The sequence below is a fragment of the Geotrypetes seraphini genome, chromosome 11 (genome assembly GCF_902459505.1).
Source record: "Geotrypetes seraphini chromosome 11, aGeoSer1.1, whole genome shotgun sequence".
Lineage (NCBI taxonomy): Eukaryota > Metazoa > Chordata > Amphibia > Gymnophiona > Dermophiidae > Geotrypetes > Geotrypetes seraphini.
In genome coordinates, this window is record NC_047094.1 from 59,989,942 (window position 1) to 60,015,029 (window position 25,088).

The window sequence follows — 25,088 nt, forward strand, 5'->3', positions numbered from 1 at the left end:
CTCTATGGTATGGTCGCACCTCAAATATTGTGTGCAATTCTGGTCAACTTATTTCAAAAAAGATCAGGTATCAGGTTTATTTAAAAATTTGATATACCGCCTCGGAGAGAGCGTGAACTCGCAGGCCTTGAGCATGCGCAGATGCTCAAGGCCCAGCAAGAAGAGGAGGCCGATCTTCGGGCACCAGCACCAATGCACAGGACATGTCGGTGCCGGTGCCCAGGCCCAGATGACAGTAAGAAGTGGCGGGAGGGGGGTGCCAAATCGCAGCGGGGGGGTGCCGGATCACGGGGGGGAGGGTGCCGGATCGTGGGGAGCACCGCTTGTAAATCGAGGCTCGCTCGGTTTCTGAGGCGCCGATTTTGCAAATGTTTTGCTCGTCTTGCAAAACACTCGCAAACTGGTGCACTCGTAAACCGAGGTACCACTGTATATAAAAAGAACGTACTTTAAAAACAAATTACAAATAATGCTACAAACAATCAAATGCACTGACAAACATTAACTTACCGATACAGGATGGAGAAGGGCAGAAATACAATTTGTATAAAGAGAAAGAGGGGGGAAAGGACCAAAACAAAAGGAAGGGGAACAAAATATAAATAGTCTAGAATAATGTAAAATAAGCTAAGATGAATAAAAAATGGCAAAGAACAGAAAAAATGGCAAAGCGTCTTTAAAAAGAAAGGCCTTCAAGTTACTTTTAAATTTATCCAGGGATGTAATTTCTCTTATATAATTTGGTGCTGAATTCCAGATGGTAGGGGCCATAATAGAAAAGATGCTAGTAGGCATAGTATTAATATATCTTAAAGAAGGGCGACAAAAATGATAAAAGGGATGGGACAACTTCTTTATGAGGAAAGGCTAAAATGACTAGGACTCTACTGTTTGGAGAAGAGACGGTTCAGGGGTGATATGATAGAGTTCGATAAAACACTGAATGGTGTAGAAAGGGTAGATGTGAATCACTTGTTTACTCTGTCCAAAAATACTAGGAGGCATGCGATGAAGCTACTAAGCAGTAGATTTAAAATATTTCTTCACACAATGTGTAATTAAACTCAAATTCATTGCCAGAGAATGTGGTGAAATCAGTTAGCTTAGCAGGGTTTAGAAAAGAAGACGTCCATAAGCTATTATTGAGATGGCTTGGGGAAATCCACTGTTTATTTCTAGGATAAGCAGCATAAACTCTGTTTTACTACTTGGGATCTAGTTAAGTACTTGGGACCTGGGTTGACCACTATTGGAAACAGGATGCTGGACCACTATTGGAAACAGGAGGCTGATGGATCTTCGGTCAGTCTCAGTATGGCAATTCTTATGTTCTTAAGTGCAAGCACCAAAATGAAGCAAGGGAGCATATAACTTACAGTATTCTATAAGTACTGTAACAGGGAGCCTCACTCATGCCCCACCCACATGTATGCCCCCTTGCAGTTATGTCCTACAGCACTTATAGAATAGCATTCAGGGTGCTTACACGTGTCATGCAAATTTTCTTTGCACTTACGCAGTCAAGGGGTGCATAACTGCAGGTGCCTAATTATAGAGCTGCCCTTACTATGGGCTCCTTTTACTAAATGGCTCTAGAGGGTTTTTAGCATGGGTCGGCGAGGTAAAAGCTCCAATACTCATGGAATTCCTATGAGTGTCGGAACATTTACCTCATCAGCCCATGCTAAAAACCTCTAGCGGCGTTTAGTAAAAGCCAGCATATGTCTTTTATGTTTATGTTTTTTTAGATATTTAATGTATCACTTTTATGTCAGCACAAGCACAGCTTTCTGTATTTTGCCTTGTTTGCATTATGTATGTTTTTATTGGAAACCGCCTCGGTTTTAGGCAATGTATAAATCTTAAAAATAAATAATTGCTAAGAAGGGGAACAGAAGAAAAGAACTACATTATTAATATTAAAGTGGTGTGGTCGTCATATTAGTCCACTTTAAAAGGTAACAGAAATAAAACAAAACAGAGAAATAAGATGATGATACTTTTTTATCGGACTAAATACTTTTTTGATTAGCTTTCAAAGGTAATACCGTCTTCTTCGGATCAGAAATGAGCAAATGTTGACAAATATCAGAATATGTAAGTAAAACATTAAAGCAGTCCCTCTCTCCTCACAGCCAGAATGCAGCAGCACCTGCTAGGGAGGCTGCAGATCATTACAGCCTGCTCCCTGAGGATGGCCTCTCCTTGCTTCAGCACATGTTCACTGCTCTCAGCTGTCTGGGAACTTTCCCAACCCTTTTATTTACTGTATAATGCACAAAGGTCAAGTACTGCCAACCTTACTCCAGGTTCACTGCCAGATATTGATCCAGTCCCGATCTTCTGACTCCCATCTAATTTATAACATTTTATTCAAGGAATCAAATAAATCACTAATAATAATACCCTAAGCGCGCATGCGCACTCCTACCTGCATGTTCGTGATCCGTAGGTCCTTGGCCCCACATGCGCAGTAGAAGGATTCAGCGGTGGTTTCTTCTGCGTGTGCGAGGCACTTTAAGCAGGACACACGGACGTGACTCCCCCCCCTCCTGACCTCACTCCGTCTAACTAGACAACGTCCCCACACTCACGGCCCCCAGATAATGTTCTGCGGTCTGGGCGGCTCCCTTACACTCCCTGGCCGAAGTTATTTTTAACACTCCCTGGCCAAAGTTATTTTTAAGTTCAAAGCTGCCACCGCGGCTCCTCTCACGAGCCGCACCTGTGTCGGAGAAGGCTTCCGACGCAGGCAGGGATTGTAAGAGGAGCCGCTGCGGCAGCTTTAAACTTAAAAATAACTTGGAGCCGGCCATAAACAACCAGCTGCTGGGAAGGGAAGGAAAATGATGGCGGGAGAGGGGGAATGCTGCTGCTGCTGCACAGGGATGTGGAGGGGGAGGGCAATACTGCTGCTGCTGCTGCTGCACAGAGAAGTGGAGGGGAGGGAAATACTGATGCTGTACAGGGAAGTGGGATGGGGGGAGGGAAATGCTGCTGCACAGGGAAATGGAGGGGGAGGGAATGCTGCTGCGGCTGCTGCACAGGAAAGTGGGGGGAGGGAGGGAAATGCTGCTGCACAGGGAAATGGAGAAGGGAATGCTTCTGCAGCTGCTGCACAGGGAAGTGGGGGGGGGAGAGAAATGCTGCTGTTGCTACATAGGGGGCAGGGAGACAAACAGATAGAAAGAAAGACAGAGGGAGGGAGAAAGAAAGATAGACAGCGGGAGGGAGACAGAAAGAAAGTAAGAAAGACACAGGGGCAGGGAAAGAGACAGAAAGACAGAAAAAGGGGGCCAGGGAGAGAGACAGACAGAAAGAAAGACAGGGGCAGGGAGAGAGACAGAAAGAAAGGAATACAAACATATATTCTAGCACCCGTTAATGTAACGGGCTTAAAGACTAGTATACAATATAATACAATAAGATATTCACAATTCTAATTTTTCCATACATATTTCTATCATTCCTCCAAAATATATTTCCATATGACCTATTTCATACCTCTATACACTTCCCCAATTCCCTTCCCCCCTTTCCCTTCCCCCTTTGTTTTTATTTTCAATTATAACATTGTAATGAATGAATTAAGCAAATATACAATTCAAGTATTTCCACACATATTACAATCATCCCTCCCCTCCCCAAGAATGGAAAGTGACACAAATTACTTTACAGTGGTGCCTCACACAACGAACTTAATCCGTTCCAGGAGCAAGTTTGTTATGTGAAACGTTCGTTGTGTGAAACGCGTTTTCCCATAAGAATACATGTAAAACAAAATAATTCGTTCTGCAGCCCTACATTTCCCTCCCTCCACCTCACCTTATATGCAGAGTTTGCCAGCTTTCTTTTTCACCCAGCCGCACGCTTTCAAAAAGCTGTGCACGCGCAGCTGCTGAAGTTGATCAATGTTCTCCTCTCCTGCAACTTCCGGTTTCCGGTTGCGTCAGAGGAGAAGATTGAACAACAGAGCATGCGCGCATGTGCTGCTCTTTGAAAGTGTGTGGCTGGCCGAAAAAGAAAGCCGGAAAACTCGGCATCTAAGGTAAGGTGGAGGGAGATGATGGAACACTGCATTCAGACAGGAGGGTGCTGCTGTTCCCGGCTCACATTAGGAAGCGGCGAGAGTAGTTCCGCCCCCCCCCGGGCCCCTCGGGCGACTTCGTTGTGTGAAACGAAGTTCGTTATAGGGAGCAAGACAAAAAGTTCGTTATGCGCAGCGTTCGCTGTGCGAGGCGTCCGTTATGCGAGGCACCACTGTACTCCCATCCAAATAAATTCCGGTTCTGGTGCTCTGCTTGAACAGGGAGCTGTGGATAGAAGCTAGAAAACCAGAACTGGATTCAAACTGCCTGATGACCCAGAGACAAAAGCTAATTAAGAATGGTTCCATAATGCAGGACATACCTAGGGGTGGAAAAAAATTTGATAATAAAGCCTGGCAAACAGGAGGGAGAGAGCCCAAAGCACAAAGAGCTGAGCCAAGCCAAGCTAAACTAAGCAAAAATAGCACAATAGGCCTCCAAGAATGGGTTGACATTCAAGGTTTACTGAGGGTCTAGACCTAGCGAGACAGATGAATGGCTGAATGTTTGCTTTGATAGAGAATCTTGGCAGTGTTTTCTGCTTAGTTGTGTGAATTGACTATGTTGCTATAACCATTGTATGAGTTTGTTTTATTGACTGATCTTTGAAGGAACAGAGGACAATATCCTACTTGTATTACTTATGTTGATGACCTCGGATGTAGGCGTTACGCTGAAACATAGCCCGTGTCAGGTCTCTCAATATACTTTGGATGTCAACCCATTCTTGGAGGAACCATTGTGCCGATAAAAAATCCTGGATCATTTCTGACAAAAGTAATGTGCAAGAATCAGAAGAAGAATGTTAAAAAGTCAGAGCTAAACAGAGAGGAGGCATGGGAGTTCCCCATTTTGCAATGTATCATTTAGTGGCCCAGTTACAAATTATTGAGGAATGGTTGCAAAGTTTCCCTAAGCCCTGGCTGCACATGGAACAGAAGATGGAGGAGATATTCCACTAAGGGCAGTATTATGGCTCCCTCTGTCTTGAATACGGCAGCTCCATCCAGAGCTGAATGTGATTTTGTGAGACCCACAATGCAATAACCCCCTTTTTACAAAAGCGTAGTGTGGTTTTTAGCGTCAGCCATGGCGGTAACAGCTCCTACACTCATAGGAATTCTATGAGCATCGGAGCAGTTACTACTGTGGCTGGCACTAAAAATCACGCTACGCTTTTGTAAAAGGGGGGTTAAATTGTGTGGATGTGAGCACTTGGAAAGCCTCTACAGTTGCTGGTGGAGTAGGCTGGAATCATTCCCCTGACACAGCTCAGCGAAACGGAGGTTTCCCCGTCGGGAAAGAGTGGCTGTAGGGCCAGGCAGGCTTGCACTTTTTGGATGCATGGAAGACTGCCTAGACACCATCTGCAGCTAAGTGTTCGTTTGTTTTTTCCTGCTTACCATTGACTGTGTTTGAGACTCATATATGTGCTGCTTGCTTTACTCACTTTTTTTGAAGTTTTGTTATTTAGCGGGATAGATTTTTTTTTAGGTGGCTCCTACAAGGGCTACTATAGTGTTTCTCACTGCTGAGTGAACTGATACATTTTGGACCTTGCTTAATGGTTGTTTATAAGTGAAGTTTTTTGCCATATGAAGATGAACTGAGGCTTTTTCTCCACTTTTTTTTTCCTTTTTTTTTTTGTGTGTTAAGTGAATGAGCGGGTCTTTGTATGAGTGCAGTGGGTAGACCTGGTAGTGTCTAGGTAGGTCCCTCCTATGGTTTCCAATAGGGCACAATTCATTAGTTTTAGGGGTTAAATTGTTTCCCAATAGGAAGTATTTTTCCCTCACTCCTATATTGTATGCACAGAAATTCACAACAATAGGATAAAACATTTTTTTATTGGGCAAAACAGTCCTTATGTACTTTAGGCCAAATATGGAAAAATGGTGAACTACTCTTTTGATGATCTTAAAGGGAGATATAGCATCTCACAAAAAAAATATATTTTTCAATATAGACAACTTCAAGATTTTATCAGGCATAGAGGATAAGAAGAATTGGAAGAAACAGCACTAGAGGGAACTTTACACTCAGGTATGGGGAGGGGTGGAATAAGCAGGTTAAACAAAGACCTTAATAATACTAAAAAAAAAAAAAAAATCCTGAGTCATTCATACTACCCAATGGGAAACATCAAAAATCTTTGTTTCTTCCCAATGGAATTAGATGTTTAAAAACCAGCTTAAGGTTTTAAAAGAAGTGCATAAATTTGCCTCTCATCTCTTTCTGGTAGCGAAACTTACATTGGCCAGATATTGGAAACAACTCAGATTGCCACCAAAGGAGGTGATATTTACTCAAGTTGGACTACGTATATTTGTTTCATGTCTAAGCTGCCAGCTTTTAAATATGTAATGTGTGCAACAATCCTTTATACTGTTATACTATCACTCGTGTTCTCCAAAAACAGTACTTCACAGCATGTTTACTTATAGCTTTTTACTTATTCATTGGACTTAAGAAGTGCCAGTATTAGCCAATTAATTTGAGTGGCCAAATACTATGTGGCACTAGCCTCCTCATCAGACCTTTCCGTTTTATATAAAGTGCTTTAGTGTTTCAATACGTCAGTAAATAAATAATTAATCTTTCAACTTATCTTTTTTTCTTTTTCTGAGTTTTCCCTTTGTCAGTAATTATTGGCTAATACTGGCACTTCTGAAGACCAATGAATAAGTAAAAAGCTATAACACTGTCATTCGCACTACTTCATCATAACTCACATCCCATAATAATGACACCAATCGCTTAGTGGCAAAAATTGGGCCACAGCTTTATTCATCTTTATTCAACAGTTCCATAAACCAATTGTTGATAACAAACATGAAAAAACAGTGTAGCATAACAACAATCACAACCCCTGGAGCTATTCGGTGACTAAATAGCGCCCTTCACAAAAATGTCCCACAATTCCAATTCCACAACCCAGCAAGGTTCGCGGTGCGCAGAGCCCTGCCGCCACCCATGGTGGTGTCGCACATTAGCAGCTCGAAAAACAAATCCCCCTTCTTTCCATAGCTACACTGATCCAAAACTTGCCCCCAAAACATCATATTTCCGCCAATAAAACTGCGACCACCCTCCAACCAAAACCAACCCCCCCAAAATACCCAACCCCACAAAAAGAAGGGGAGGGAAGGGCAGGAAACAACTTTCCCCACTAATCCTCACCCTTCCAACCTCCCTCCCAAACCAAAATACCTCAATCCCGCCAAAATCACTCCAGTATCCCTAATCTCCGCAAAAACCTCCACCAATCCTCTCTCTTGTTACCACACACAAAGCCCACCTACCTCCTCACTAACCCACCAATCCTGCTAAGCCCACCACTTCCTTCCTATCCCAGACCTTTTCTCCTCCCCTCCCAACTCCAACACACCTCCTCACAGAATTAAATTTAACCCTTACTTTTCCTACCCTCAGCTTTCTGGCTCAGCCAGTGTTATGTGCCCCCAGTCGAAACTGAGAGCATAATAAGTAAACATGCTGTGAAGTACTGTTTTTGGAGTACACGAGCTTTTAAATATGGGCATTTTGCAATTTATTATAAAATATGGGATTCTTAAGTGGCTTGGCGAAATGAGAGAGCGTGATAGAAGCATACATATCAACCTCTATTATCTGCAAATTAGGTTTGGTTTGGTATTTCAGGAGAGAAGGGGTGCTTGTTTGGTGGGGAGAGGGTTTAAAAAGGGAGAGGAAAGGTTTTAGTGGGAGATTTGGTCTTTCGAAACCTGTGTGGACACAGGAGCCACAAGATTTTCTTGTATTATTCTATTTGAGTCAAATGAATGTGGCTCTTTCCTATCTGATCTAATGGCACTCTTTTCATATTTGTTAAAGTTTAAACTGTAAACTGATTTGACCAACTTGCAGAAAAGGCAGTATTTCACACCTAAATAAACAGTAAACGATAAAAACATAGGAAGTTGCTCTAAAGCAGGGATCTCAAAGTCCCTCCTTGAGGGCCGTAATCCAGTTGGGTTTTCAGGATTTCCCCAATGAATATGCATTGAAAGCAGTGCATGCATATAGATCTCATGCATATTCATTGCGGAAATCCTGAAAACCCGATTGGATTGCGGCCCTCAAGGAGGGACTTTGAGACCCCTGCTCTAAAGGTACATACTGCTCACATGAGGATGCTTAAAAAGGGAACAGGCATTACAACTGTATAAGGGTCAGTTGAGAGGAAAAGACCAAACTTTTCTTGGCTAATCCCAACGATAAAATAACAAACTCATTGCTTCATCTTAATGGTCATGACTACTCGATTATTAAATCTATCAAAATTCTAGGAGTCACACAAGAACGACATTTAACACTAGCAGAACACAAGAACTTAGTGATGCAAAAATGCTTTTTTACATTGTGGAAATTAAGAATCATAAAAAAAATATTTTGATCTTTTATCATTCAGACTATTGGTGCAGGCATTAGCTTTATCTATTTTAGACTATTGTAACATCATCTATTTAGGAGCACCCAAAAAATTCTAAGGAAATTAAGGATAATTCAGAATACAGCTGTTCAATTGATTTTTGGTTTAAAAAAGAACAACCATATTAGTCCATATTATTGTTTATTTCATTGGCTGCCTTTGGAGGCAAGAGCATTATTCAAATTTTCCTGTATCTGCTTTAAGCTGATATCGGGATTGTCTCCAGCTTACCTTAACTTCTACTTATTTGCTTATCCAAAAATTAATGGGTGTAGATATAAGACCTTCTTCGATAGGACCCTGGCATTTCAAGCTGGTAGGCAGCAATCTTGGTTAGGTAAATGTATTCAGCAAGCTATATTATCCTATTGCAGTTTTCGGAAATTAATTAAGACCACTTTGTTTGATAAGTTTATTAGTGAGTTTTATTATTGAAATTCTATTTTACAAATATTTGTATTTTTTTTACTTTATTATTGTATTTCGCTGATTGTCCAGCTCTTTTTAGTGTAAACCACCTAGAACTTTTGGTTATGGCAGTATAAAAGAATAAAGTTATTATTATTATTATTAGTGAAGGCAAGGTGGCTTCTAGCACAGACTTGATAAAATAACCAATAATGTGCAGATTTGGTTTGGGCAATACATGTGATATGCATCTGAGTTGTTTCAAATATGCATCTGAGTTGTTTCAATCATCGTGAGACCATTTATTTGGATTTAACTCACACTTTAAAGTAGAAGCTCAAGATGAGTTACATTCAGGTACACTAGGTAGAGTTTCCCCGAGGGTTTACAATCTAATTCTGTCCCTGAGGCAGTGAAGGAAAAGAAATGGCATAGCCAGACATTAAGTTTTAGGGAAAACTGAGCCCAAAAGTCGGTGGGCCCAAAATTTTTGCACCATCCTTCTCGCTGACCCCACTATGCGATAAAACTATTTAGTTATGCAGATGACTTTACGATTATCATCCCATTCACCAATTCTGTCTCCGAAACTATTCCCAAAGCTTCAGAAGCCATAAACATGATGGAACAATGGATGACAAACTTTAGGCTCAAACGTAATTCAGAAAAAATGACTTTTTTCATTGCTTCACCACATCCACTTGACATTAAATCACCCCTCTGTATCAATAAAGCAATGTTACTTACCGTAACAGTTGTTATCCAGGGACAGCAGGCAGCTATTCTCACTAGTGGGTGATGTCATCCGACAGAGCCCCGATACGGACATCTTGCAAGCATGTCTTGCTTGAAGAAACTCAGAAGTTTCGAGATGCCCGCACCGCGCATGCGCCAGTGCCTTCCCGCCCGATGCTCCAGGCGTGTCTCCTCAGTTCAGGTAGCTAGCAGAGAAGCCAACCCAGGGGAGGTGGGTGGGACGTGAGAATAGCTGCCTGCTGTCCCTGGATAACAACTGTTACGGTAAGTAACATTGCTTTATCCCAGGACAAGCAGGCAGGTATTCTCACTAGTGGGTGACCTCCAAGCTAACCTCAATGGGATGGAGGGAGAGTTGGCAACTTAGGAGAACAAATTTTGTAACACAGTTTGGCCAAACTGCCCATCCCGTCTGGAGAAAGTATCCAGACAATAATGAGAGGTGAACGTATGAACCGAGGACCAAGTGGCAGCCCTACAAATCTCCTCAATCGGTGTCGATCTGAGGAAGGCTACAGAGGCTGCCATTGCTCTGACCCTATGTGCTGTGACCTTACAGGGAAGGGGTAATCCAGCCTGGGCATAGCAGAAAGAGATACAAGCCGCCATCCAGTTGGAGATGGTGCGCTTCGATACAGGTCATCCCAACTTGTTTGGATCAAAGGAGACGAAAAGTTGATGAGCAGTTCTGTGTGGTTTGGTGCGATCCAAGTAGAAAGCCAAAGCACGTTTACAGTCCAGAGTGTGAAGAGCTGATTCTCCAGGATGAGAATGAGGCTTTGGAAAGAACACTGGAAGCACAATGGATTGGTTGAGGTGAAATTCAGAGACCACTTTAGGCAGGAATTTCGGGTGAGTGCGGAGGACCACCTTGTCATGATGGAATACTGTGAAAGGTGGGTCCGCCACCAAGGCCTGAAGCTCACTGACCCTGCGAGCAGATGTGAGGGCCACCAGAAAAACCACTTTCCAAGTGAGAAACTTTAGTGGAGCCTTGCTCAGAGGCTCAAAAGGAGGTTTCATAAGCTTAGAAAGGACAACATTTAGATCCCAAACCACTGGAGGCGGTTTGAGAGGAGGATTGACATGAAAAAGTCCTTTCATAAATCTGGAAACCACAGGATGAGAAGAGAGAGGTTTCCCTTGTAGAGGCTGATGGAAAGCCGCAATAGCACTCAGGTGGACTCGTATAGATGTCGACTTGAGACCAGACTGAGACAGATGTAAAAGATAGTCCAAAACAGAGGATAGGGAGGCTCGCTGAGGCTCCTTAGAATTGGAAATACACCATGAAGAAAATCTAGTCCATTTTTGGGAGTAGCATTGATAAGTAGCAGGCTTCCTGGAAGCCTCCAAGACATCCCTCACCGCCTGGGAAAACTGGTGGGGAGTTACGTTGAGAGGAACCAAGCTGTCAGGTGGAGAGACTGCAGGTTGGGATGAAGCAGAGACCCCTGACGCTGAGTAAGCAGTGAAGGAAACACTGGAAGTAGGTACGGTTCCCTGCTGCTGAGTTGAAGTAGAAGGGAGAACCAAGGTTGCCTGGGCCACCGAGGGGCTATCAGAATCATGGTGGCATATTCGGACTTCAGTTTGACTAGAGTCTTTTGAATGAGAGGGAATGGCGGAAACGCATACAGAAAGCGATTCCCCCAATCCAGCAGAAAAGCATCTGCCTCGAGGCGATGAGGAGCGTAGATCCTGGAGCAAAATTGAGGCAGCTTGAAATTGTGGGGAGCCGCAATGAGGTCTATCTGAGGCGTTCCCCACTGAGCAAAGATCTGATGAAGGGGCTTGGAGTGGAGTGTCCATTCGTGAGGCTGGAGAAGACGATTCAGTTTGTCCGCCAAGACATTGTCCCTCCCCTGAATGTAGACAGCTTTGAGGAAGGTGTTGTGGCGAACCGTCCAATCCCAGACTCTGAGAGCTTCCTGGCAGAGGGAGGCCGAGCCCGTGCCCCCTTGCTTGTTGACATAATACATGGCGACCTGATTGTCGGTGCGAATGAGGACCACCATGTCGTGAAGCAGATGTTGAAAAGCTTGAAGAGCATTGAAGATGGCTCTGAGCTCCAGAAGATTGATTTGATGGAGTCGGTCCACACAGGTCCAGAATCCCTGAGTGCGAAGCCCATCCAGATGAGCCCCCCAGGCATAGGTCGAGGAATCGGTTGTGAGAACCTTCTGATGAGGAGGAGTGTGAAACAGCAAACCTCTGGATAGATTCGAAGAGGTCATCCACCAAAGTAGAGACCGCCGAAGAGCAGGAGTGACTATGATGTGTCGAGTCAACGGGTCTGACACTTGAGTCCATTGAGAAGCTAGGGTCCACTGAGGAATTCTGAGATGGAGCCTGGCAAAGGGTGTCACATGAACTGTAGAGGCCATGTGGCCCAGGAGGACCATCATGTGTCTCGCTGAGATGGACTGGCGAGAAGATACAGACTGGCAGTGACGAAGAAGAGCATCCATGCGCTGAGGAGGAAAGAATGCTCGAAGCTGAATGGTGTCCAGTACCGCCCCGATGAAGGGAAGGGACTGGGTAGGCTGCAGATGAGATTTGGGAAAATTGATCTCGAAGCCTAGGCTCTGCAGGAAGCAGATCGTGGTCAAGGTTGCCGAAATGATCTTTGGAGCTGACGGGGCCTTGATGAGCCAGTCGTCGAGGTATGGAAATACCTGAAGACCCCTGTTCTGGAGTGCAGCGGCCACCACCACCAGGCACTTCATGAAGACTCTGGGAGACGAGGACAGGCCGAATGGAAGCACTCGATACTGCAGATGTAGATGTCCCACCCGAAATCTGAGGAACTTGCGGGAGGCCGGATGAATGGGAATGTGAGTGTAGGCCTCCTTGAGATCCAGAGAGCATAACCAGTCGTTCTGCTCGAGGAGAGGGTAGAGAGAAGCAAGAGTCAGCATGCGAAACCTCTCCTTGACTAGGAATTTGTTGAGGGCCCTGAGGTCCAAAATGGATCGCAGGTCGCCCGTCTTCTTCGGAACAAGGAAGTACCGGGAGTAAAACCCCTGGTTTAGTTGGTCCGACGGGACCGGCTCCACGGCACGAAGCTGGAGCAAAGCCTGAGCTTCCTGGAGAAGAAGGGCGGTCTGAGTCAAGTTGGAAGGATACTCTCTTGGAGGGTGGTCCGGAGGGACCCGATGGAAATGAAGAGAGTATCCTTCCCTGATGATAGTAAGGACCCAGAGGTCGGTTGTTATGGCCTCCCAGCGATGATAAAAGTGATGGAGGCGCCCTCCGATGGGAAAAACAGGGGGAGGCAGAACGAGGTTGGTTATGCCCTCGACGAGACAGTCAAAAAGGCTGAGTGGTCTTAGGGACAGCAGGCGACTGAGACTTAGGCTGACCCTTCTGGGGAGGCTGGCGCTTCGCTGGTTGCCTCGCAGGTGGAGTTTGCCTCGGCTGATAACGCCGCTGATAAATCAACGGCGGACGAGAAGGTCGAGACTGCTGAGGCTTAGGCTTCGGCCTAAGGATAGATTGGAAGGACTTTTCATGGTCAGACAACTTCTTCGTAACAGTCTCGATGGATTCGTCAAAAAGATCCGCCCCAGCATACGGGACGTTCGCCAGGCAGTCCTGAAGATTCGGGTCCATATCAATGGTCCGCAACCAGGCCAACCGGCGCATCGCCACCGAGCAGGCCGCCGCTCGGGCTGAGAGCTCGAACGCATCATAGGCAGATTGCATTAACTGAAGCCGAAGTTGGGACAGCGAAGCAACCACTTCCTCAAACTCAAACCTAGCCTGGGACTCGATGTAGGGTGTGAACTTCCGAAGCACAGGTAGAAAAAATTCCAAGTAGGCTGCAAAGTGGAAATTGTAATTCAGGACTCGAGACGCCATCATCGAATTCTGATAGATGCGTCGACCAAACTTATCCATGGTTCTGCCCTCGCGGCCCGGAGGCACTGAAGCATAGACCTGGCCAGGATGAGACCGCTTGAGCGAGGATTCGACCAGGAGGGACTGGTGAGAAAGCTGAGGACCCTCGAAGCCTTTATGATGCACCGTGCGGTACCGCGCATCCAATTTGCCAGGGACTGCCGGGATAGAGTAAGGAGACTCGAAGCATCGCATGAAGGTCTGGTCGAGGAGCTTGTGCAGGGGAAGTCGCAAGGACTCCACCGGAGGACGAGGCAAGTGCATGGTATCGAGGTATTCCTTGGAGTATCGAGACCCAGCATCGAGAGTAATGTCCATGTCATCTGCCATCTGCCTGAGGAACGATGAAAAGGACAGTTGGTCTGCCGTCTGCGAGACGGACTAGAAGAAGAAGAGGCTTCAGGCTCCAGAGAGGCCTGCGAGCAACAGGACGAGTAGAAAACCTCAGGGTCCTTGAACTCCGGGCCCGGAGGAGGAGACCCAGTCAAAGCAGCATACCCAACCGAGGCAATTTCTTCTGAGGCGAGACGGTCGAGTGCCGAGAGGAATGCTTCTTAGAATGTCTGGATCGATGCCCCTCCCGATGCCTGGAAGGGGATTGAGCCCGCCTGTGAGAAACTGGTTCAGACGCCGCCAGGGAGCAGATTGGACTCGATGCTGTCGATCGCAGAGGCGGAAGAGTCGGCGCCTCCCCCGACGATGCCCAGGTGTGATAGGGGGTTCGGAAGAACTCGTCCTGCTTCCTGCTATGCCCAGGACTGGGTGGCCCCGAAGGTGGACGCCACACTGAGTCATGGGGCGGAGTAATCGGTTCCAAGGGAGGCAGGTCACTAAACGAGGCTTTCCTCGAGGGGATGGGCTCCAAGGGAGGCATATCACTAAGGGAGGCCCTCCTCGAGGGAATCGGTTCCAAAGGAGGTACAGCACTAACAGAGGACCTCCTCGAGGACCCGGACACCGCTCGCCGCTCCTCCTCGCCGAGCAACGAGGTCGTGCGGCGAGGAGGAGGGGGCGGTCCGCCCCTCGAAGCCGAAGCTGGAAGGTCACCCTGGATGGTGGCAATCAGCCGAGGCCCCATGATCTGCATGAGCTCCACGAACTGAGCCTCCAGAAGGGACCGCAACGAAGCCGATATGGAGGGATCCGCACCAAAAGGGGGCCCTTCCGCACGGTCTCCGCGCTCCTTCGGTGCTGCGTGCTTCTGCTTGCCAGTCTTCGGCACCTTGAGCACCACCAGTGGAACTGTCGGGGTCAATACCTGCTCCGAGGAGACGGAGGAAGGCACCGGCGCCGAAGCCGGGGCTGAAACCGGTGTGAACGATGCCGGTTTCAGGAGGCCCGAAGCAGCCGGGGAGGCAGAGGGCTTCGCGGAAGGAGTCGAAGCACCCGTCGATGTCGATGTCGAAGCTGCAGGATCCGATGAAGCTTCCATCTTGAACATGGACTCCCACAGCAGACAGCGGCGCTTAAACGCTCTCGCCGTCAAAGTGGAGCAAGGCCGGCACGATTTCGGGAAGTGATCCGGTCCCAGACACTGTAAGCAGCGTCGATGAGGGTCCGTGAGCGAAATCGCGCGCTGGCACTTTTTAAAACCGGTAATCGGCCGGGACATAGGCCGGAAAAGCTCCGCCGCAAGGTCGAAGGCGCGGGGCCCCAGCCACGCGACCGACCCGGTATCGGAAGAAAAAAATTTTTTTTTTTTTTTTTTGAAAAAGAAATCAAAGAAAGAAATAAATGCACAGGAGAGCCAAAAGAACTCAACCCGCGGCAAAATAGAAGGCAAAAAAAAGATTCAATGGGCGCAAATTGAAGATAGACTTCTCAGCTCCGCGGAAGAAAAAGAACTGAGGAGACATGCCCGGAGCATTGGGCGGGAAGGCACTGGCGCATGCGCGGTGCGGGCATCTCGAAACTTCTGAGTTTCTTCAAGCAAGACATGCTTGCAAGATGTCCGTATCGGGGCTCTGTCGGATGACATCACCCACTAGTGAGAATACCTGCCTGCTTGTCCTGGGATAACCTTAGTTACCCTATCCAGCCCTCCATAAAGATACTAGGTGTAACTCTGGATCAATGCCTAACCATGAAAGACCAAGTAGACTCCTTAATCAGAAAGGGATTTTTTACTCTCTGGAAACTCAGATCCCTTAAAGCTTATTTTGTTACATCGGTTTTTAGAATCCTAGTCCAATCCCTCGTACTAAGCCTGCTTGACTACTGTAACATCGCCTATTTGCCAATTTCCCAAAAAAATATGCGACGCCTACAACTGTTGCAAAATGCGGCAGTTAGACTAATCTTTGGACTAAAAAAATTTGACCACGTGACACCCTACTACCGGCAGCTACATTGGCTGCCGATGGAGGCACGCGTAAAGTTCAAATTTGCCTGTTTCTGCTTTAAAGCATTACACGGACTTCGTTTCCCCCCCAGTGAGAGGTTGCAAACTGAAAAAACACCATGAATTCCTTCTCTCACACCAAGCAGCATCATGGGGTAAAGACCTAGAACAATTACTTTCACCCTCTACCTATGAGGAATTTAGGAAACGTCTAAAAACACACCTGTTCCTAAAACATCTTGACAACTGATCCACTTATCTCTTTCCCCTCAATAGCGACCTACGGTCCTTTTGATCACTTTTCTCCTCAACAATGAATTTCCTGTCTTATTACTTCTCTTTCTTCTTCCCCTCTTGAAGTCAGTCAATTTGTACCTTTGCTTAATCTTTTGTAAACCGCATAGAACTTCACTGTATTGCAGTATATAAGCTGTTATTATTATTATTATTATTTTCTGAAATCCCAACTAACATTGCAATCCCCCACACATGGTGAAGTGACTTGCCCAGCATCCCAAGGAGCCTCAGTGGAATGTGTATATAACTGCTGATTGTCAGCCCACTGATCTAACTACTAGGCTGTTCCTATACTTCACTAGTTTGACTAGGACCCTTGTTAAGGTTAAGGGAGTATAACCAACCTCATTAGATATATTTGCACATTTTTTAATCATTTATTTTACCATCTATAAAGAATGTAACCTTGCTAGATCAAAAGTTGATCATAGATTTTTTAGGGCATTTATATAAATAAGACCAGTGCTGACTGCTATTGTGACACATTATATTGCCTGTGTTATACCTGGGCCAGCGTAAGCATTAGACAAGACTAGGCTGTCGACTAGGGCAGCAAAAAGCAGCTACAAAGTAAAACCATAAGTCTTGACAGCCCCACAAATTCAAAGAATCATCAAGCTCACGCTTATACCTGCAAAACTAAGTTTAATATTTAAATAAATGATGCACAATTATCTAATTTTATAGAATTATTGTAGGATGATAATGACTACATTAATTATTAGAATCTGCTGTATATGTGTGTGTGTCTGAGCCCTTCATTTTCTAACGCTGTCAGTCTGGCATCTTTCACCAGTGCTAGATTCACATAAATATTTTTCTTCTTAAGAAAACTGGGTGTTAGATTTAGCTTTAGTCATAAAACTGCCGGATTTTGGAAGTCTGCTGTAATATCCCTTTACTGCTGGAATGATTAGATCTCTCTTCACAGCAGCTGGCACTTTGCTCTGGTCTGAGGCCAGAGAAAATGAGACCTAGCACCCTGTAAAAGAATTGCCAATGACACCCTGTATAATTCTAGACAGGTACCGCTTATCTCCTTCATGACTGACTGATTTAGCATTTCTCTTTTGCATTACATTCATACATTACATACATAAAATCATTAAAACAAAAACAATTACCACAGTATCAAAGCAATCCACAAATAATTTAGGGATCAAGAGCCAATAGAAAAGTGATCACTAAATCCCTGTTGCAGTATACTGGAGAATGAAACAGGTACAAAGTATGTCCCTATCCCTGCAGGCTCCATCTCTGTCCCCGCCCTGTCTCTGTGAGCTCTGTTCCTGTCCCTCCCTGTCCCCACAGACTCTGTCCTCATTTGCACAAGCTTCAAACATGTATGATTTTATATTCAAATCTTTTTATTAAAGTATAAAAAGGAACAATATTCTATACAACTGTTTATAAATCACAAATAGAGCCTTCCATTTCTATCTGGTTTTGGTACAACCTCCCCAAAGGTTCAGTTGCCTATGCTTTTGCATCATCTGAGATGGTAATTGGATTGGCTTTCAAACATGAGTGGAGAAGAGAATTTAAATTTTATAGTGGATGAACAGGAAAGTATGTGTCTATTAAATGTTAGAAATGTTCCTTGATGCTAGCAACAATGGATGAATCTGTTGAGGTAACAATAAGATGCTTCAGCAGCTGGGAACATGATGGAAGGAAGTTGCAGATGGCAGACAAGACACAAATGATGTCATTTAACAGTAGTTCACTGAAATCCAAAAGCAATTTCTGCAGTTTTTTTAATCATTGAAATCAGTTGCCAATTGTCTACGATGTGTTAGATTTTTATATTGATACTCGTAGTCTCAAGTTTTTAGAGAATGACATGGGGACAAAGTTTGTCCCCATCATTCCTGCTCTGTCCCTGTGGGCTCTGTCCCCATTCCTGCCCCATCCCCATGAGCTCTTATCCCCAACCTCATGTCATTCTCTACACCAGTGTTCTTCTACCACCGGTCCATGGACCACTGCTGGTCCACAGAAATTTCCTGCCAGCATATGCATCAGGGCCAGCATGTGCATCAGGCCCAAAAGAGTGTCCACGGTGCGATTTATGTGGCGTTATCTTTGAGCCAGCTTCCTCTTCCTAACTGATTCGTTGCACAAAGCCACGGGCAGTGGCTCCTATGGGCGTCCTGCGCCTGAACCGGAAGCTTTCTCTCTGACATTGCAAAGTCAGAGGGAAGGCTTCCAGATGAGGCATGGGACGTGCAAGGTGCAATTAGTACTATTATGGGGCGGGGTCTGGGGTGGAGATTGGGTAGAGATGGGCGGGGTCTGGCCCACGACTTAGCCCCGTGTACTTCAACCGCCGGTCCACGGACCGATGCCGGTCCACAGAATAATTCTTTTATTTCTTCCAGTCCATAGGTGTAAAAAGGTTGAAAAACACTGCTCTACACTGTAGGCTTCAAAAAACCAAAAAATTACCAATAATATGATAACTCAAATTTAAAAAAATTGGTAAGATTTTCCTTGCTAAACCAACACTAGGATGGTGGTTGCGCCACAAGCTCAATCATTAGATGAACTCGGTGATTAAATAAAGGGGTTTCAGTACGGGCTCAATTATCCCTACGAGTAACCAAAAGCCCCGGGTCTAAATAAATCCTGCCCAATACATCATAATACCCTTATATTTTTAAATAACCTTAATAAATAAATATAAAGTGCAAATGTGCATCCAGTGTGGGGATAAGGAAAATATAGAAATGTTTTTAAAAAACCAAAAAAATTCAAAAGCAAAAAAATTTCAAAAACTAAATAAAAACAACATCCCCAAATCAATAAATAGGTGAGTTCAAAAATTCAAAAATTCATATAAAAATCAACAATTCATATCAAAGTTCATATCCAAGCACCATTTGTGTCTCCAATTTAAATAAAATAAGGTCAGTAGAAAAAAATCATGAAACAGACGTGGCAAAATCAGTCAATCAAACTACCCAACTGGATTAACTAAATTTTCAGTTCATATATTCCAATTATTTTAAAACTTTTTATTAGATTAAAGTGAACAACCAAACCAGCAGTACCAATCATGGAAAGAAAACAAATGTTACATACAACTATATGAAAACAAACAAAATGTAAAACAATTCCCTCCCCCCACCTCCCTAACTCCCTACCTCCCCTCATATATTGTCCAGGTGAACTGATATTTAAGGGCCAGCTGGATGATGATTCCAGCATCTCTAGCATCTCTGGGCAGTACAAACATTGAAAAGCATCAAATTACCATAAGACGGGGGAATTTGGCTTTCAATAAAAGGCTTTTTTCAAACCGATGTCTGTGCCTCCACTCATTAGCTGCCTCTACTTTTTTGCTTCGCACTATACCTAAAACAGTCATTTCCAGCCAGTGTATCCAGCTATCTCTCCTGATGTATAAAAATCCCTCCTAAATCCCACTTGCTTGGTTTTGATTTTCTTTTTTTATTAGAATTTTTATAATGTATACATAAGCATACAAGATATGGCAATACAAGAAAAAGTAACATTCAACTTTAGAACAGTTTAGCAAAAATCCCATCTAGCCCACCTCATGGCGGAGCGCATCAACTATTAAAGGAAATATTGATTGATTTTTTATTTTAAACCCTGGCTCATTGTCATCCTGTAGATTTCCACCATGTATATTGCAATGCGTACATTTCTTGCGGCTTCCTAGTTACCTCGTTTGTGCATGTTGACTAGACTAAGCTCAACAGAGCAGGTATTGTCTGTCTCTCATTTATCTCTGCTGTGCTGTACACTACTATTGCTAAAGAAATCATGAGCAGGAGAAGCAGTAGTTAAAAGCCCATACATAAAATGCAATTACTTAGATGCACAATTAGTCAGAGGTCACCAACACTGATGAATGGATCACAGACCCAGTCTTCTTAAATCGTCATACATAACCAGTTTCCTTCAGAAACTGAGCTGACCTATGCCATAGGCTGTGACTTATCTGTAATATACATGCTAATTCTTGAGATACACTCTCTTCACAGCCCTCGTGTCCCCTGCAATGCACGACAGGACATGCTATGTTTCAGAGCAGACATTCACACTCAAGTAATCACAATACTACTACCCAAAGGATCTGCCTGTGATGTGGAGAGGTGCAGAGCATCTCATGCATTCCGCCTCAGTCCCACAATCCATAATCTGTGCAAAGACCAACAACATTCCAAAGAATAATGCCCTGAGAAAGGTCAGATTCCTACCCTGAGGAGCTATCCAAGGTGAAGGAAGCCACAGAAGTGGTGAATCTCCGTGTGTCCCACAGCAAGACCTCTCGCACCCTCATCTATGGAAATAGAAGCCAAAAGATTTGTGCTTTCAATCACTGCTACAAGATAAGAGTAGATATTTATTTATTTGTTTTGATTTCTGGAACATGTAGAAATCAGTGAGTCAGTGAGAAGGGTCAGATATTAGAACATGGGGATAGTGTAAGCAGAGAGAGAGACCTGGACTAAAGGGTAGAAGGAAGAGAGGGGACAGATATGGAACTAAGGGGGTGTAGAGGAGAGAGTGAGAAAGGGAAAGCGAAAGATGCTGGACTATGGAGGAGGGATCAGGGGCAGGGAGTGCAGGAGGAAGGGAATGACGAGGATACAGAAGAAATGAACATAAGAATAGGTAAAACCAATGATCCATCATGCCACTAGTACCTGGCCAAAAACCAAAGAGTAACAACATTCCATGCTACCGATCCAGGAAAAGCAATGGCTTCCCCCATGTCTTTCTCAATAACAGAGGGAGCATAGGGACAGTGACAGGGGCACAAGGGAATGCTGGACAGATTAAGATAAGAGCAAAGAGGACAGATGCTGAATATGGTGAGAGGATAGGGACAGAAGCACATAGGGGAGACACTGGACATGACAGATAGGACACATAGGAAAGGTTGATATTGGGCATAGAGAGTAGCGAAATCTCAAAAGGACAGGTGATCCTGGGAAAAGAGTTAAGAAAACAAACAGAGAAAAGCAGAAAAAAAGACACATCAACAGTAAAAAGATAAAAGGTATTTTTCTTAAATTATTAATTATTATATGTCAGTTTGGGGAAATGTGTACCTCTGATATCTTGCACTTCAGTTTCTATTTTTATGACCGACAGGCTTTTTAGGTAAGTCTGGAATGTGATTGCATTTTGCGGTTTGTTTACTGGAGCTCTAAAAGGGTTTAATCTTGTCGGTTCCCCTCCCCCTTCACCACTACCTAGCTATGTCACTGCACTAGAACACTCCTTCCTACTTACTATTATTTTTTTGAAATATGTATATATGCATGTGTGCACAGTCTGTAGCTTGTGTAGAACAATACCTGCCCATATCCAAAGGACAACACGTAATCGCTGGCACCGATCCAGATTAGCCGGGAATCTTTCATATTCTCATGGCCCTGCGTGCTCTGAAATACAGAAAACCAGCAGTAGGGGGTTAACAAAATGTCAGTTCTATAAGGTGTGCTCCCAGACACATATAATCACAATCAGTCACACTATAAACAGCAGAGTAGTGAAGGCAGCACCTTATCTCAAGAATCCCTACTCAACACTTTTGAGATGTACATAAAAGCCACAAAGCTTTGAGGACAGAGAGGAAAATGATTTGAGGCAAGGAACACCTCTGCGGACACCCTAGTTATCAGTGCTTCTTAAATGAGGTTCTGCACACATTCTTAAAGGGTTCTATTCCATAATTTAAAAAAACCAAACAGAATAAAATAAAATTTGATCCTTTTCACCACTTTGTGCTCATAACATTAGTGAATAGTAAAGAGTCACAGACTGGTGAAACATCATTATTTTTCTTTCAGAGTGAAAAGAGACCATGACTACGGGGAATCAACCTCCAAGGCCTGGAAGAATCCTAATGAATGCTGACTAGACCTGGGGTGGAAATTTTGCTGTTGTAATATCCTTCTGGGGGATGTTCCCTCTAAGGTCTGAGTCCTTGTGGGCAAAATTTTTTTTTCATGAGCAAAGGACTGAATTGATATGAATAAAAATTTTCCGTCACATTATCCTGATGATATTATACACACTGTACATTACAAATGAAGAATTACCAATATAAATAAAAAATGGAAAATAAGATGATTTTTTTTTAAATTGAAAGGGCTTAAAACATTTTTCAGTTAGCTCTCAGAAGCTAGCACCTCCTTCTCCAGGTCAAGATAGTAAGCTGTCCTGACCTGAGAAAGGAGGTTTCAGTCTCTCACAGTTAAGTCAAAAATGTATTAAAATTAGTTCAATGAAATGATATCATCTTAATTCTATTTTTATTAACCTTTATAAACACAGGTACCACACTACTTTATCCTGAATTAAAAATAAAATTATTTTTGTTACCTTTATTTTCTGGTCATTCACTTACTCTGGTTTCTGCTTCCCTCTATCTTAAGTCTCTTTCCCAGATTTTTCTCTCCTTTTCCTTTTGGCTTTCTTCAATTTATTTTTTCTACCTCTAAGTCCAGGTTTAACTCATTCTTACTATCTAGTCTTCATGTTCCCTCTTTTTTACGGTCTACTGGCAGCTTTCCATCTCTTTCCCTCACTCTACTGGCTCTCCAATTTTACATTCCCTTATTCCCAGTCTTTCACTAACTCTGCCCTCTTTCTAACCCCCGTCGATACAGTGTTTGCCCCTAATACCTGCCCTTTCTATCCCCTTCCATCATTATCCCCCCTCCTTTGTCTCTCCCCCCAAATATCTGCTCATTTTTTCCCCTCATCCATCCAGCATCTATACAGCGTTTGTCTCCTCTCCCCTTTCCCATCTAGCATCTCCACACTCTCTCTCCCCTTCCATCAGTATCTCCCTCCTCTGACTCTTCCCCCTCTCCCCTTTCAGTTCCCCTTTCCATCATCTCCCTCCTGTCTCTCCCCTCTTCTATCCACGCTTCAGTCTCCCTCCTTCTATACAGCTTATTCCCCCAACCTTTTCCATACAGCATCTCCCCTCTCTCCCCTTCCATACAATATCTGCTCCTTCTTTCCCCCTCACCTTTCATCCAGCATCTCACCTTTCACTTTTCCCGTTCCTTCATCTCCCTCCTCTCTGTACCACACCCCCTCTACCCTCTCTCTCCCTTGTTCTATCTAGAATCTGCCTTCCTACTTCTATACAAAATCTACCCCCTCTCCCTCACCATTGCAAACCATTTCCATCAATTTCTGCACCCTCTCTCCTCCCACCCCACTTCAACCAGTGTCTACCCCATTTCTCCCACACCCCTTTTCCACCAGTGTCTGCCCCCTCACTTGCACCTAACCCACATCCACCAGTGTCTTTTCCCTCTCTCTCACACACCCATCATATGCCCCCCTCCCCCTTCCTCACATTCACCAGCATTTGTCCCCTAGCATCACCACCCCTGCTGCTGCTTTTCTGAAGCAGCAGCAGCAGTAGCAAACTGAAACAAACTGGCTGCAGGACCTTTCCATACATATCTGTAGCTAACAGCTTTGCCCTGGAAGAAGTGGCATCAGAGTGGGCGGGCCGGCAGCTGCAGGTATGTACGGGAAGGTCCCACGGCCAGTTTGTTTCAGTTTGCTGCCGCTGCTGTGGCAAAACAGAAAAGCAGCAGTGGCTCAAAGATGGAAGAGTGATACCGGAAGGGTGCTCATCCTAATATTCCACCGGCTGCACAGTGGGGCTGAATGGCTGCATGGCCTCCTGTTAAAAGGTGCATGGCTGCACCCAGTCTAGAGGGATGGGGTGTCTGGAATCCAGATACAAACAGAAGCACTTGCCTGATTTTGTATCTCTCTTCTCGTGTGCCTGGGTGGTTTGGACACAATCCTACTCCTGCACCAATCCAGTTTGATCCAATCACTCTCCTGCACCTGACCGGTCTTGTCAATTTTGTCTCAGAACTGGACTGTGTCATCTATTATTGTTCTAAAACTGGTTGTTTTATCTGTCTTTCTCCTGTAACTGGCTAGTGTGTTTCACAGGCAGTGGAATGGGATAGACCCCACCAATACTTTGCTCAATAAAAGCATCACAACTAGAAAGCTAGGGAAGGGGTTGGAGATTAATTTGTTTGGCCCCTTCAACCAAACAGATGTTACATTGCCCCAAAACCCGACTGGCTGGTGGTCCTCCAGGACATGGTTGGAAACCACTGATCTAGAGCAGGGCTGCCCAAGTACGATCCTCGAGATCTCCTGGCAGGCCAAGTTTTCAGGATATCCATAATGAATATGCATGAGAAAGATTTGCATTCACTGCCTTCTTGGTATGCAATTCTCTCTCATGCATGTTCATTGTGGATATCCTGAAAACCTGGTCTGCCAGTAGATCTCGAGGACCGGACTTGGGCAGCCCTGATCTAGAGCATCTATGTTTTCTATAACTGGAATAAAGCTTTGGAATTTCATCCCTAGAACCCTGAGGCTTTGTATGGATCGCTTGAACTTCAAAAAAAAAAAAAAAAAAGTGGAAAACACAATTATTTGTGGATGCTTTTATGTGACACATGATGGGAGGATATTGCTTTTGTTTCATCAAGTTTGGAAAAATATGAATATGTGAAAGGGGAAGAAAGTGAAAATTATGATTCTCGTAACAGTATTTTATAACATTGTGGAATGTATTGTTTTGAGCCTGACTTTATGATGGCCTTAGATTATTAGTTTAGTATAGAGAAATGTTACGTTTTGTTGTAATAATCATAATCTACGATATGTGCTGTTTGTCCGATTATTATGTATGTTTTTATGGAAACCGCTTACATTTAAGCGGTCTCTAAATTTTAAAAATAAATAAATAATACAAGCAGGGTCATAGCAAGATATGTGCAGAGAGTGCACAGGGCGCAAGAGA

General features: G+C 44.3%; 1 protein-coding gene across 3 annotated transcripts in view; it reads right to left on the reverse strand.

Annotated features, from left to right (window-relative positions):
* Window positions 1–25,088, reverse strand: part of LOC117345779 (mitochondrial import inner membrane translocase subunit TIM16-like) — a 638,816-nt gene that overhangs the window by 370,442 nt on the left and 243,286 nt on the right. For all 3 annotated transcript variants that reach the window (XM_033914922.1, XM_033914919.1, XM_033914920.1), the window contains exons 8-9: window positions 21,580–21,666; window positions 20,473–20,555 (exon numbers count right to left, since the gene is read on the reverse strand). In XM_033914922.1, the coding sequence (XP_033770813.1) occupies window positions 20,473–20,555; window positions 21,580–21,666 (170 nt within the window). The remainder of the gene's footprint in view (window positions 1–20,472; window positions 20,556–21,579; window positions 21,667–25,088) is intronic.